At 39.8% G+C, this 14,180-nt stretch overlaps 1 protein-coding gene across 1 annotated transcript in view; it reads right to left on the reverse strand.

The window, feature by feature from the left end:
• Window positions 1-13,597, reverse strand: part of NFIA (nuclear factor I A) — a gene marked incomplete at its 5' end in the record, with an annotated part of 353,459 nt that extends 339,862 nt beyond the window's left edge. The window contains one exon of the mRNA XM_084266547.1: window positions 13,502-13,597. Coding sequence (XP_084122673.1) covers window positions 13,502-13,597 — 96 coding nt within the window. The remainder of the gene's footprint in view (window positions 1-13,501) is intronic.
• Window positions 13,598-14,180: the final 583 nt, after the last annotated feature.

Here is a 14,180-nt window from a genome sequence, read left to right on the forward strand (position 1 = left end):
ATTTTAACAACCAGCAAGCCTTCAGGATAAATGCTTACCAACACAAACGCTTCCCAAGCTTAACTGTAACATGAATATTGAAACTATAAGGACACAGCTTCACAAGTAATTTGTCTAGTTCAATTTTTTTTCCCCCTGCATATGCTGCAAACCTGTGGCATACACACTCCAAGTGAAGGTTTCATTCATACAGCTACGAGTGAGCAACTTACCACATCAGTACCTACTTTTTACACAACAAAATACTGATTTTTCCCTCTTGATTATTCATACTGCCAGCATACTGTAAAGATTATCATCCCCTAAAAGGATCATACAGATCCAGTGACTACTACATAATTAACAATAACTTGTAGTAATGCAATTTAAGAGTCTTTTTAATGGGCATAGATGGCAGAATGTATAGCCCATCTTTCTTTGTCATCCTAGAAAAGGGGCCCCATGCGGAGCTGCTGGTTGCTGAGTGATGCTTTGTAGTCTGTACCAGACAGTTGCACAGTACCAGCTGCATTGGCAGGTAGCCGAAGTGCAAAGAGATAGCTGCCAAGCTATGCTATACAAAGGAAGCAGTGCCAGAGAGAAAGGGACCTTTGCATGAAGTCACCTTTGACCCCGAAGCCAGCATGGATCCCATATTCATCAATTCCAGACAATTGCATCTTTCATTCCACCACAAACTATGATTAGAAAGGGCCCGTTTGTGATAGTGATTGTTAGTTTACAGTTCCCAGAGATTGGATTATTTAATCTTCAGTTCTGTTGGCAGCAATATTTTCCCTAACCTTTTGTAATGGCGTGCCAGTGATGATCTAACATATGTATATAGGGAGATATACACACACATACACGCAGGCACCTCCCTTCCCCACCAAAACTGGGTGAGGAACTAAAGATGCAAAGGAGAGGGAAAAGCTGCAGCACGCATCGTTCCCGTTGTTTGGCAAACACTGGGCTAATGTGAATTTCCAGCATTCAGCCTGGAAAGTGCAGTGCCTTCCACGTGCAGCAGTGCCTCAGCTCCTGGCCACAGACCTGACTTCCCATCCACTGTTTCCATTTGAGAGGAAAGCTTTAGCTTTATAGATTTGAGATGTAGCAGAGCATTATCTTTTCAGGCAACTGTAGATTACCTTTTTTAGTAAAAATATTTCCTCTAAGCATCAACTTTCTGCAGTACAGGAAAAAAAAGAAAGGAACTTTAATTAGATCTTAAAGGGACTCGTGAGAAAACCACCAATAACAAGCAAAATCCCTATCTGAGGGGTGGGGAGACAGTGCACAAAATAAAAGCAGCAGGGAAGCGTCTAGGCCTGGTTCCTGGTACCGCTCTCCTACGTGTCTAGCTTTGATATGGTGAGTCCTATTGAAAACAGTGGCAGAACTCACAAGGTGCATGGGTATGTCAGCATCTCGAGCTGGGGATCTTAGTAAATGGGTCTTCAACACCAAACTGTCCCCGTATCCTGCTGCCCCCAATCTTTGCACAGTATTTTCTTGAGTAATAACACAAGTTGCTGGTACAATCAACAAGTAGGTAAAGAATTTAAGATGCCTGAGAATATCCCACTTACAGTGGCTTAATGACTTTCTGTAGTGCTCAGGAGAAAAAAGGGGTAACTACCTCCCCCCCCTCCTGCCCCAAGATCAAATGGAGAATGAACATTTGCAAGTGGAAGTGGAGAGAAAAGGAAAAAAGATGGGAGTCTATGAAACTTTCATGAAAATCTTTTTTGATCTCATCCTTTGGTCTTATCTCAGAGATGTTAGCTGAAGGGAAAAAATCCCTCTACCTGAAGGCTGGCCGTATTGTGCTGCACCTGACTTCTGGCTCACATGCGAGACCGTCTGTTCTTTATTTTCACTCTGTATGAAGCTAATGGAATTTGCAGTTGATTAACCTCAAATCTGGAGTAATGATCCAGCCTGGGACTGCAGCTGGCAATGCTGGGGTTATTTGTACTTCTTAACTGAGTAAGACAGCAACAAGTATAATGGCACAAAGGTAAAGATGCTGGATAGACGAGTAAATGTCAGAGGTGCATTAAAGGAGTTGGAAACATGACCTGAGGGCTCAGTGTCCTCCCCTCTCCACAAGGAGGTTGGAACACCAACTCTTAGGAAAATTAATCACAGGATAGTACAATAAAAAGTACATGGCTACACTTACTCAATGATATTCTACAGGGGACACTCAAACCACAAGATTTACCCGTTCTGCACACTGAATCCACGCATGAGAAAAAGGTCATCAATTGAGGAACAGCCTCTCTAGAAAATTTAGGAGACACAGGGTCCTAAAACATCTATACAACTTCTACTTCCCTGGGAGAAAGCAAAATCTTCATTAGATCAGCACCGTGAAGTAAAATTCCAAGTAGAATTATGCTCTATTATTTGTATTTATTTATTTGCACCGATTAATTATTCTGTTGGAAATATGAAAAATGGCAGCTGAATTGCTGCAGATAAACACCACCAGAATGCAATTCAAGCATTTTTTTCTTAATAGACGTGTTTGTTTTTTCTTTCACAATTGTTCAAAGCTTCAATGAACAGAATTACACAAATGTGCACCAAACCTCAGAACTAATTTAGTTTAGCAAGTGCTTCACACATCTTCGTTTACTGAACAATGTTACTTTGAAATCATGACAACATTCTTCCTTCCTTGCCTCATGACTAATACAGTGTTATTCAAGCCGCTCCTCTTCAGACACTTCAGATCTTTAGAAATCTTTTCCCTGGCTTTACCACCTGATTTCTAATTAAAATCAAACTGGGGAAGTTCCTTCCACTGCTGTAAACCCCAGGCCAGTGAGAGGCACTGCTGAAAAAGGCATTGCAGAGCTTTCCTTCCACAGCATCATCTGGGAGATAAACTTCTGCTTGGTCTTGAGCTCTTATAACCACTTACTGGATAAATAAGCCTTAATGTGATGTAGCAAAGATAATTTTTCAGTCTGAGGAAGATCATTCTTTCCATCCTATATGAGACTCATCAAATTAATGACTACCAGTGGACTTTACTAACACTACATTACTGTCTGTATTTTATTTATATACCGTGCATGTAAATATACATGTGCACACGCGCGCACACACACACACTGTGTGTACTATATGTCAACAACTAATCAAAAATTGTTTGCCCACAAGCATATGTGAAAAATTCATCTAAATAATTGTACATTTAATTTTTAATGAAATCCCAGTAATCCACTCAATTTACCAAACCCCTACTTCATGTGGAACGGTGGCGTGCGCAGAGCTCTCTGTGTCTTACGCAGTGTGAGCATAAGCACCACTTCAGGCATCCCCAGTCAAGTTTTATTATAATATTAGCTTGATTTTGAGATCACTGCTTTTACCCGTATGCAGAGCGAAGAAGCATATGCTATACGAGTAACCCATAGTGTTTGGCTTAAAGGCAAAATAAAAGTCGGCAATAAATAAACAGTAAAAAACAGACTGCTGGTAGATGGAAAGACTCCACAGCCTATTAGGTCTTCCCTGCCTTCAAGCTTCCTCTAATTCTGCAAAAGCTTATGTTCCTAAGTAACTTTTTTATCAAATAATGTTCTGCAATTATAGCATCTGTCTTCGGATAATGTTGGAAACCCATTAATTGACATCTAACACCCTTTTTGAGGTAATTGAGTTGTATAATTCTACTCCGTAGATGAGGAGGGGTGAGAGGTAAAGAAATTAAAGCGGTAGATTTGGCACACCTCTGCAGAAACCGAGGGAAACACGTTGCATATCTGCCTGGAAGAACACAGGTTTTAAGCAGGCACCTGCATTTTGCAGGTGCAAACACCTACAGCATACAAATGATAATTCTCCACCACGCTCGTGCACGCCCGTCCTGGTGTGTGCACCCAGAAAACTCGTTAGAACAAAGAAATTTGCAAGCATGAACACATACATGGAAGTGCAGGTGTTTGATTATTTCCATCTAAAGCACATGAACAGATGTTTGCATCAAATTTAAATTGTCACCATCCTCAGAACTCTGCAGCTCTGTCACTCCACCCTTATCGGTCTGTTTATTTCTCGTATTCCAGAAGGCCTCGTCTCACACTGTTTTTCAGGGTACAACTTCCACTCATTTTGTCTCCAGCCCCTCATCCTGTCAAAAGGGAAAATAAAACCCCCCAGCCCACTGATCTTTGTTCTCAGGCCGCCAATCATTCACTTTCAGAAGAGATCAACATTTTTAGTTAAGGTTTTTGCATCGCTGCATATCATCACTACCACAAAGATCTCTTTCTTTTTTTCCCTACACAGGATCAGTCCTGTGATCCGATTCTGTGTAAGGATTCCTCTGTTTTCAGAGCAGATCTCAGATCTAGAAACAGATGTGTTAGGACAAGCAACATAGAAGTAGACTCTACTATTTAAATCAGAGAATATCCTGCGTTGGAAGGCACAGTTCCTAAAAGATAGGAACAGCTGGCTCTGTAAGGGTGTGCAGCTCCTAATGCACAGTGAAACCACAGACTTTGTCAAGTGGGAAACACCGGGATACAGGGCTGTGGGGCAAAATATCCAACAGAGAATTAGACTTTGCTCAATCCAGAGGCACTTTGTCAGCCTGGTTTCCACTCTTTTCTCATGTTTTCTCAGTTTTCACCAGAGTTTACAGCAAAGTCCCCTAAAATATACCCTGAAAATTTGGAATTAGGCAGATGCAATGAGAAGTGGCTGCACTGCTGAGCATGGGGGATATCTCACGGAGCTGGCACCGAGCCTTGTTTGTTCGGCCACTGCTGTTGGCCTATGGCTCTTTGGCTTCCTGCTATGGAGTTGCCTCAGTGCAGAAGACTTTGGGCAGATGAGCCGCTAATCTGCAATTCAAACCATGCCTCTGCATCTGAAGAGAGGAAAACAAACTCATGAAGTTATTTGTCTGTGCAGTGGTCCAGTTACTGGAGGACCAGAGCAGTTGGTAGCCCATATGTCACAGAATGGGATTTTAAGTAGCGAAACAGAAGCAACTTCAAAGGAAGATCTCGAGGCCAGGGAGGAAAAAAGCCCTTGTGATTCACTGTCCCTACTCAGGTGTGATCTCTTGGTCACTGCTCTTCATAATGCCAGGAAATATTATCCCCGAAACATCAAAGCCTGCTCTCCTTCCTCTCTCCTTCACAGTGCCTGTGCTGAATACCCACATTTGGGTCAGTCCTTTTCTTGCTATTCTTTAAACTTTCCCTAAATGAGCTCATATTAGAAATTAGTAAATGTCATTGCTTGCCGAGAGCCAGGTCTTCACCTAGGGTTTCCCACCATTTTGGGCTATGTCCTCTTCCTACACACCTCTGTGGAAGGTATTTCCCCTATTTGTCTGTGGAAGACTCTTCAGAAACATCATTAGGAATTAAGAGAGTGTGTTTCCACAGAAATGCAATAGGGCTCTGAAAAAAGGGACCGTAGAGAAACAGACCTCTTCTCTAGACATTTTTAACAGCTCTATATAGCGACAAAGTTGTATACTATGAAATCAGGGGAGAGTCATAATTCATAAGAAAGTTACTATTTTCTTTTAAATTGTTTAAGAATCATTCACCAATTTCTGAACACACGACATTCCTTTGGTGTGATAAATGGTGTCTTACACTGCGGGTTCCTGCATCACGCATGGCAGACAGACAACTGATCTTTTAAGCCTCATTTCATTAGAAAATCAAGATAAAAGGAAAGGAAGCAACAAGTCTAAACTCTAAGTCCTCATTAGCAGGAGATCACGAGTAAATTTGAGTTTTATTTGTGTTTGCTTATAATCCTTGAAAACAACTTCTGGTTTTGCTCTTGTAAAAGTCTTACTGATTCACCTTTCAGCCATTGCCCTAGATAACCCGTGTTTAACCAATTTGTCTCAACCTATTCTTTCATATAGCATCACAAAAAAAAAATCTCTAGTAGAAAAATACTGGTAAAAAGAAACACACGTACAGGTTCTTGCTATTTGTTCCTGAGAGTAAACATAAATGTTGTCTGAATGAGCAATCAAATAGAACACTTCTTTCTTATTGAACATAAAAGGTTAATTTAGGTCACTTTGGAATCCTTTGTATTTCCTTGATATAAACCAACAAGCCATGCTCTACTTTCCACTTCCAAATATCAGCCTATTTCCACGCAGAATCGGGTCCATTTTCTCCAGCCTAATTGAATTCTAAGATCTAAAAAAAATAGAAACATGAAAAACTACCCTTTAATTTGCTTACAAAGTCTCAGTTGTGGATGTGCTGCTAGTGACCACATACACCCTGTGTCTTTGGAGTGAGTCACGTTTGAAGCAGAAAGGCCTATTTGAGAGCACTATTTGTGCTCTTAATTTCCACACTGCTCCTACTGACAACCTCAATCCATGTGTGCGATTCCAATTGGGTTGTGAAATTAATATGGCTGTTTGCGTACATCAAGGGCAACCTGCACTCCTTTGAAAGCAAGGGCACTGCAATTATTGGTAGTAAAAGTCTACAAGCTTATAGTGCCATCTGTACTATCCAACACTTCCACCCATAGCTAGTTGTATTGCTAACTTTGCGTTTCACAGCCTCTGAAAAAAAACAACAACCAACACCAAAGAACAACAGACATGCTTATACAGGCAAAATATTTTGAATCTCACTCCATTAGCCAACACATCTAGCTCATCTGTTCTAATGATTTTTATCTTATTGAGAACTATTCTTCAATAATCTAACTCCATGGAAAATAGATCCAGAGATCTTCATCACAGCAGACACAAGTTCGGAAACCTTTGAGCAGAAGAGCTATTGCGTGCTTGTGCAGCGCCCGCTCCGAAGCGCCTCAATCAGACCGGCTCCTGCTGCTCAGAGATCAGTCGGATTTCTTGGGAGTGTGGCAGGACCTCTGCTTTTTGTGGGTGGAGAAAGCATGTGTGTATTGTGTACGTAAAGCGTGTGTACGTACATTTACAAAGAGCTCCAATCTTTGCAATGAGTTTTATAATTATTACCTGCAGTACTTCTCAAAGTTCCCATTGACATTAATGGAAATAACAAAGATAATACCAATCCAAAACATGTTATTATGTATTTGTCTTCTACTATCGACAAAGAAACAACCTGATTAATCCCAAAATCATCTATAAATATTAATCAGTATCAGTGACCACATCTGAGGGAGAAGAGTGAAGCACGCTACAGGCAGCACAGTGAGATTCTTTTCACATTGGGATTAATACACGGAACCCGTCGATAAACTGTTACCGTTTTCCTTTCATATGAAGGTAGGGAAAGCAAATATTTACTTCCTCACAAAGTTTCTGGTTGTTTTTCATTCATATGGAAATGACCATGAGTTTGCCAGGAAAAAGTTTCAGAATATTCTTTTATTTTCACCTCCCTTTTCGATTACTCGCAGTGTGAGCGGAGACCTTCCCTAATGTAGCAGGACCAGACTGCCAGAAACCATCGCAAGCATCCCGACCAATTTAAAGATCTAGTCCCAAAGTATACGACTCATCTCACTGCCTTTGGATTCAGAGCAAGGTGTCAGACCCTTCAGGCAGTGTCTTTCTTTTTTGGGTACTTGCATGGTCAGGTATTCGATTCAGTTTCGACAGCTACAGATTTCAATGTGTAAAATTAAATGATGGTGAATGGTAGTAGAGAGACAGCTCAGGTATAACACGGGTGGGGGTTAGAAGTCCTCCTATTTATCCTTCACAAGACAGGTCCTCCAGAATCTGCTATTACTTGCTTTTCCCAGCTACTACAATGATTTCATAACCAGGGGCCACGATGAGCCCTGGAAGTAAAACATGGGAATCAACAGTGAGAACAAGCAGATCCTTAAGGGTAAAAAGTTGTGCTCTTCTTCATTCTCCTCCTGGTTAGACAGCCATCTACACAATGTCCTTCTCCCCTAGTAATGCCGGGTGAGGATGTCAGACCTCCAGCTCCTGGCTCAGAGGGTAGCACTGGGAGTCCAGCCAAAGTTTTTTGGATAAACTGGGCTTTCTTCTCTAGCCCTTTCCTCAGGGTGTCCTATAGCTACACCATCATGTTACAACAAACATGGAAGTTTCTGAGGGGAAGAGGGTTGAACAAGGGTTAACTTGGCGCATTCTCCTCTTACTAAAATGATGTCATTTCCCTCTCCCCTCCCCGAAAGTATCTGTTGCTTGGTTGTTTACATATGAAAGTTAATTTAAAATATGTATTATGGACCTGCATGGTTTCAAATTGAATGAATTCTCCTATCTGAAGACATTTATACAAATTTAATTTAAACCTACAGTGCATCAGAGTTATTAAAAAGTATTGGCTTTTAGCCACAAACAACCCCTTTCCCTTGTTTTCCGTGTTTTCTCCCAAAAAAATAAAGACTAAGGAAACAGAAGTACTGATACATTGTAGAAATTGTCCCAATGAGTTTGTAATCCAGTGTAAGTTACACAGTACTGATAAGTAAAGGAAGTTCAACCAGACAGTTTAATCCTCCAATTTCCTGTCTTCTAATCAGCCACTGACTCCTCTGGCTTTAAATTAGAAACATTCATGGCAATATTCAGGACAGGTGAAGGAAAAAAGAGTAGAAAACAACTAGGGCAAATACTTGGGAGGCGAAAGGAGGACACGTATGGAAAATGAAGATACTATAAATAAGTCTAACGATGCACTGAATACATGTGTTCAGCTCACACACAGAACTTAGCAACTCTGTCATAGAAGGAAGACTTTTATTAAAAACATTTATACAGCAGCTGAGCAGTGTATGAGCATATGAGAGTTACCCTATAAAACAAAGAAAAGCCACGCTGCTATATAACAATTTATTCACACTTTGTTATTTTTGGAGAGGCAGGAGCAGGATAATTATTAATACAAGGATCCTTTTTTGACATACAGTAAATTAGAAGTAGGAAGCACAAATCAGCAAAGCCAGGTATGGTTTCAACAGCATGTGGGGATTACCATGAGAAACTCAGATGAGAGTATGTGTATGCATGTATGTAAAGGATACGCTTGGTGATTTAAACAAGAAATACTACTTTTGAGCATTTCATGCTTCTGGACTTTTTTAGCTTTGGTTGTAACAATTAGCTTCCCATATGATGAAATTAAATATTTATTAGATGCGCCATTATTTTTAATCTCCTTTGCAGTGAGAGTTAGAGTGAGGATTTTATTAATTCTTAATTGATGGAAATGCTAGTAACATTTTGAAATTTTCATGGTTTTTTAGTGCATAAATTACCTGAGCAATTTCAGCTATTCCTCTGAAAAAAAAAATGGAGCACAGAGGTGAGAAAGAAAAGTACTTACTAAGAGCTTCAGTGAAAAAATTATGTTGAGTTAAAAGCCTTCAAAGTAACAAACTGACCATTTCAAGACCGGTCCTCCTGTCTTTGATAAATTCTCTTTTAACTTATGGCATCGAAAGGCTTCTACGCTGAACTGTGGATCGATAGCTGGATAAGAAAACTAGAAAACAATTATTTTGGAAAATGCCTGGTGGATCTGCTCTGACTGTCGCCTTCAATAACAGCGGTTTGCATGCTAACTCATACATGGAGTCATTTGAAATGGCTCCTTATTTATTAATGAGGCTTTTTTTTTTTTTCTTCCAATATTTCACAAAGGAGAGCAGGTTGGGGTTGGAAGCTGTTTGGGCTGAGATAATTCAAATTATGGGTGAAAAGCTGGCTCTCAGTCGCACAGGTAAGTAAACCTGGAGTTGCTCCACTCCTCTTAATGCAGCAACTCCGGGCTGATGGCAGCATAAACCTTGAGCAGAATTTGGCCCAGGGTCTTTTATGTTTTATACCATGACTGAGAATTTTCTTTCCTGTATATACCTTCGCTGCAGATGTATTTCAATAACCCCATGCAAAGGAATTTTGCAGACAATCCCTTATTAAACATATAGAATAGTCACATCACACTGGCTTGCTAGAGCAAATAATTTAAAATAAATAAATCAGCTTGAAATAAATGTTTATAAAAGTAGCACAGCTGCACATATTTGTTGCAAATGCAAGACAGAGTACTGAAACTTTCCTATGGCTAACCCTTTAGTGTCTCTATGACAGCAGTCAAATTTAAATAAAAAGTGCCAACGCTTACAAACTAATTCCTCTCATCTTGGGGCTGCTATACTGGCTGAAGTATTTTCTACTACATATATATTATAAAAGAAAAACCCAAACCAATTCCTCCCTAAGTAAATTTACAGCATTTTGGAAGATTTTTTTTTTCCCCTAAAATGTCACATTACAATATAGCCAAATAATAACTATTTCTGACTTTACTTGATTAAAGCCTAAGAAAAAAATAGACTAGGTGTCAAAAGATTGTCTTAAAACTGTGGTGACAAATGCAATTATTGCTAACACGTACAAATCCTGTGGGTTCCTGTTGAAATAGTTTGAAACATCTATAACTGTCTGCGAGAAAGAAAAAGAACATATTTCTTTTACTTTGACCTCCTGCTATTTTGGCAAGTAAGATAAAATATATTAGCCATTCCATCAGATGGCTGGAGAGAAAAAAAAAACTAGCTGTGATGAGGAAAACCAAATTAAAGGAGCATTAATAAAGATTATCTATGAAAGAAAATAAGGTCAAAATTAGAAGTCTGCATTTTAAAGCCACCTTTCAAAAATGCAAGCTGCTTTGCCCAATGCTAAAATCCATTCATTTTACTAATCATGCAATCAACCAATCTCCATTATCTCCAGCTAGCTAGCTATAAACATGCTATAGACTGGAGTGAAAGAGGGAGAGTGTGAGGTTGAGAGACAGAGAGAGAAAGAAAGAAAGAAAGAAAGAGAGAGAGAGATTACTACACCCAGCCTTTTATAAAGCCGTTTCTTTCATTATAACAGGTCTTTTCATCAAAATGACACAGAACCTTTAAATTTGGGCATAATACTCCAGTACAGTACACAGCTATAGCTTAAAACGGATTTAGAACCTGCTCCAGAAAGAAAACAAACTCCCTCGTTTGACACACAAATTGTTTACGATTCATTAAAAAGCAAAATTGCATATCACAGTGCTGGCAGCTGAGTCCATATGGGTGCAAGGGGTATTCACTCATCTCTTTGTATGCTGGCAGTACCAAACCGAAGTTTAGCACTGTGCAGCTGAGATTTTGTGCAGCCAGACGATACATGAGGTAATTTTAAAAGCTTTATTTGTCTTTAAAACATTAAAATCTGCTCTCTAGCTTACTTTTGATTAAAAGAATGTGGAAGTGTGATGAGGTTTTGGGGGTATTAAAAAAAAAATAGATGTCTATTTTTGTTGTATGTTTTAGATTCACAGACTGTATGAAAAACTGCTTATTACTCCATCAATAATTGAAACTTTGTACGAAAATTATTTGCAATTAACACATCTATTGTAAAGATCTTGAATTATTCATTTCAGTTTAAAAATAACATCTCTTTCATCTAGCACAACTTCTACAAAAAGGCTATTTTAGTTGATTTTTTCTCTATTTTTTTTTGTTCTCTTAGAAAATAAATGGTGTGACGTTCAAGTTTAAGGAGAACTTTCTGCAATGTTTAATCTAAACAACAGCATGTGTGGTTATAAAACTGTTTATTTTTAGGCAAGTGCATTACTAAATGTTTCCAGCATTTTTACATATTATATTCACAGTACTAAAACATCTGTGAAATAAATGTGAGCGAAATGAAACTTCCCTCGGACGCTTTCTATAGGGTGCTAATAACTGCCTAATAATGTTTGAGGATACTTATTAAATAATAAACATTGACATACCTCATCATAAAAGCAGCCGATAAGACAATAAAAGAGGAGTGGGAATAAATACACAAATGACTTAGAATAAGACAGAAATAACAGCACGGTGTAAAGCGTGTAGTTAAAACAGGCACTTGGAAAAACTTTGCTTTGAAAATGATAACTTAAGAATCAATAGACTTATTTACAGGGGTTTAACAAGCTAAAAAAAGTCACATGAATAGTCAACAGTTTATGTGCATGCAAATACCCCTTCCCCCTCCAACTTCCCCTGGCAGAAAGTCTAATTGGAAAATCAGTACTATAAGTAAAGTGGTTAGCCTTCCCTATTCCCATTAACCAAAAGCTGCATGTTACATTTCACTGGCAACCACTGGCAAACCTCTAATAGACGGTTAAAAAAATTAAGAGTTTAGAGAAAACAAACCAGAAAAACCCGAGCCCAAACACCTTTAAACACAAGCCACATGATATACACAATGGCCACCACCAAGCTGCAGAATAAAAACCTTCCGGATCTCACTTTTAAAAGTCTTTCAAGTCCTCAGAGGTCTTAAACTTTCCAAACGATACCAAAATTGGTCCGGGGCGGCGAGGGGGAGGGAAAGCCCCCGACTTGTTTCAGCGTATCATACAATGAAAGTGATCATGCCTTGTTTTGTAATTCCACTCGCCAGTCCTTTTTTAACTGATATCTATGTGAAATGAGCTGAGGTTCACGGTCCAGTTAGGAGCGGATAATACATTCATTGTCCTGGCAGCAAACTTTTCCTCTCACTGGAAGAATTCACGCTTGCCACAAGAATAATAATTACAGAAAACTAAAAATGCGCTGCTAACGAATTAATCCCTAACGGACAACACGCTAACGAGGGCAGTAATGATTTGAGGACTCTCTTCCTCGCAACAGGACTTGCATCTTCTGCCACAATGGGCTATTGTGCATCCTCCTAACTCACTATACCTCTTATAGATTCAAGATGTCAAAGGTTGTCTGGCCCGGCTGACCATGACATGCTAGTTAACTCGTTCTACGGAGCACGTTGGGACTTTATTGAAACTTTAATTGCGCCCAAAAGCAGCTAGAGCCAGGCTATGTGGGATCTGTAACACATGGCTCCAGGTCAGCACAGCCCGGTAACCTGTTCTAACGTAAACAAGCGGAGGGAAAAGTTAGATGGGGGGCTCCGGAGAAAGGCAGCACCTCGCAAAACACGCTCCCCTCACACGTGATGATTTTACACCACGACACTACCGCACCGGTCCAAGGCGTTTACAGTAACCGACTCTGCTTTGCAACGGACTGAACTTTCCACCTCCCCTTCTCCACCAAATATTACATGGTAAAAAAAACGCACCCGCACGCGAACGCTTGAAAGCAGCAGATAAAGTAAAACAAACTGAGCGTTAGGCAGCCGACTGAGACAAGTTATTCTGCACAAGGCTTTTTCAAACTACTTCTTTGCATAGGGGTTGTTTTTTTTTTGGGTTTTCTTTTTTTTTTTTTTTTTTTCCCCTTTCCCTCCCTTAAGGAGAATTGAAAAAGCTTCCCTCTGGAAACTGTAGTGCACATTAACGGTCTCCTGTTACACAGGGAAAAGCACACAAGTGGGACAAGTGTGAGGCTGCTCTACTGAAGAGTGTGAAAAAAATCAAATGTTAATTTGATAAATGTGAGGTCTGGGACATTTTGTCAAAGAGGGAGGGAAAGTAGAAAAGGGAGAAAAAAAAAAGCAGCCCTGCTGCCAACTCACCATCCACCAAGTTCTGGCCGAGATGTCGTAGCAGAGCTGCCATTTGATGGAGCCGTCGGAGGTTTTCCCTGCCATTATGCTGTCAGCAAGCTTCATCTGATGCTAACTCACGGGAGATAAGACACCTAATTGAGAAAACATTTGCACTGGCATGTTGGGCAACATGTAGCCCGGTCCATACCATATGGAATCATGGGTAAAAAAAAAAAATCTCCTTGACAATGAACCAATCTCTCACAGACCCAGTGGCAAGGTGAAGTGGAGATGAAAAGTCATCTGCTCCTAGCACTGTCTTCTCCTCTCTCTCTCCCTCTCTCTCCCCCTCTCTCTCACTCACTCTCTTTTTTTTTTTTTTCTTTTTTTAAATAAGAACCCACTGCTCAACATCAAAGAGAGGCGGTCAAAATTAGGGCTTCATCACTCAGATGATTTTGGTCTGCAAGGTTTTTCTTCCTTTCCTCTTTTTTTTTTTTTTCTTTTTTAAGAAGAATAAAGAGATTTAATAGGACAAAGGCAGGTAGTGGACTGCGGAGGGAGATCGCCACAGGCTATTAGCCTAAAATTTCTGCTTGACAGATGGAACTGCTTAGAGACTATCATGCAATGTTTTGGGTGTGTTTTTTTTTTTTTTTTAAAAAAAGACTTTCAGTCTGATTCAGTATCTGTTTATCGCAGCTAC

This window comes from Gallinula chloropus (genome assembly GCF_964237585.1).
Source record: "Gallinula chloropus genome assembly, chromosome: 6".
NCBI classification, from domain to species: domain Eukaryota; kingdom Metazoa; phylum Chordata; class Aves; order Gruiformes; family Rallidae; genus Gallinula; species Gallinula chloropus.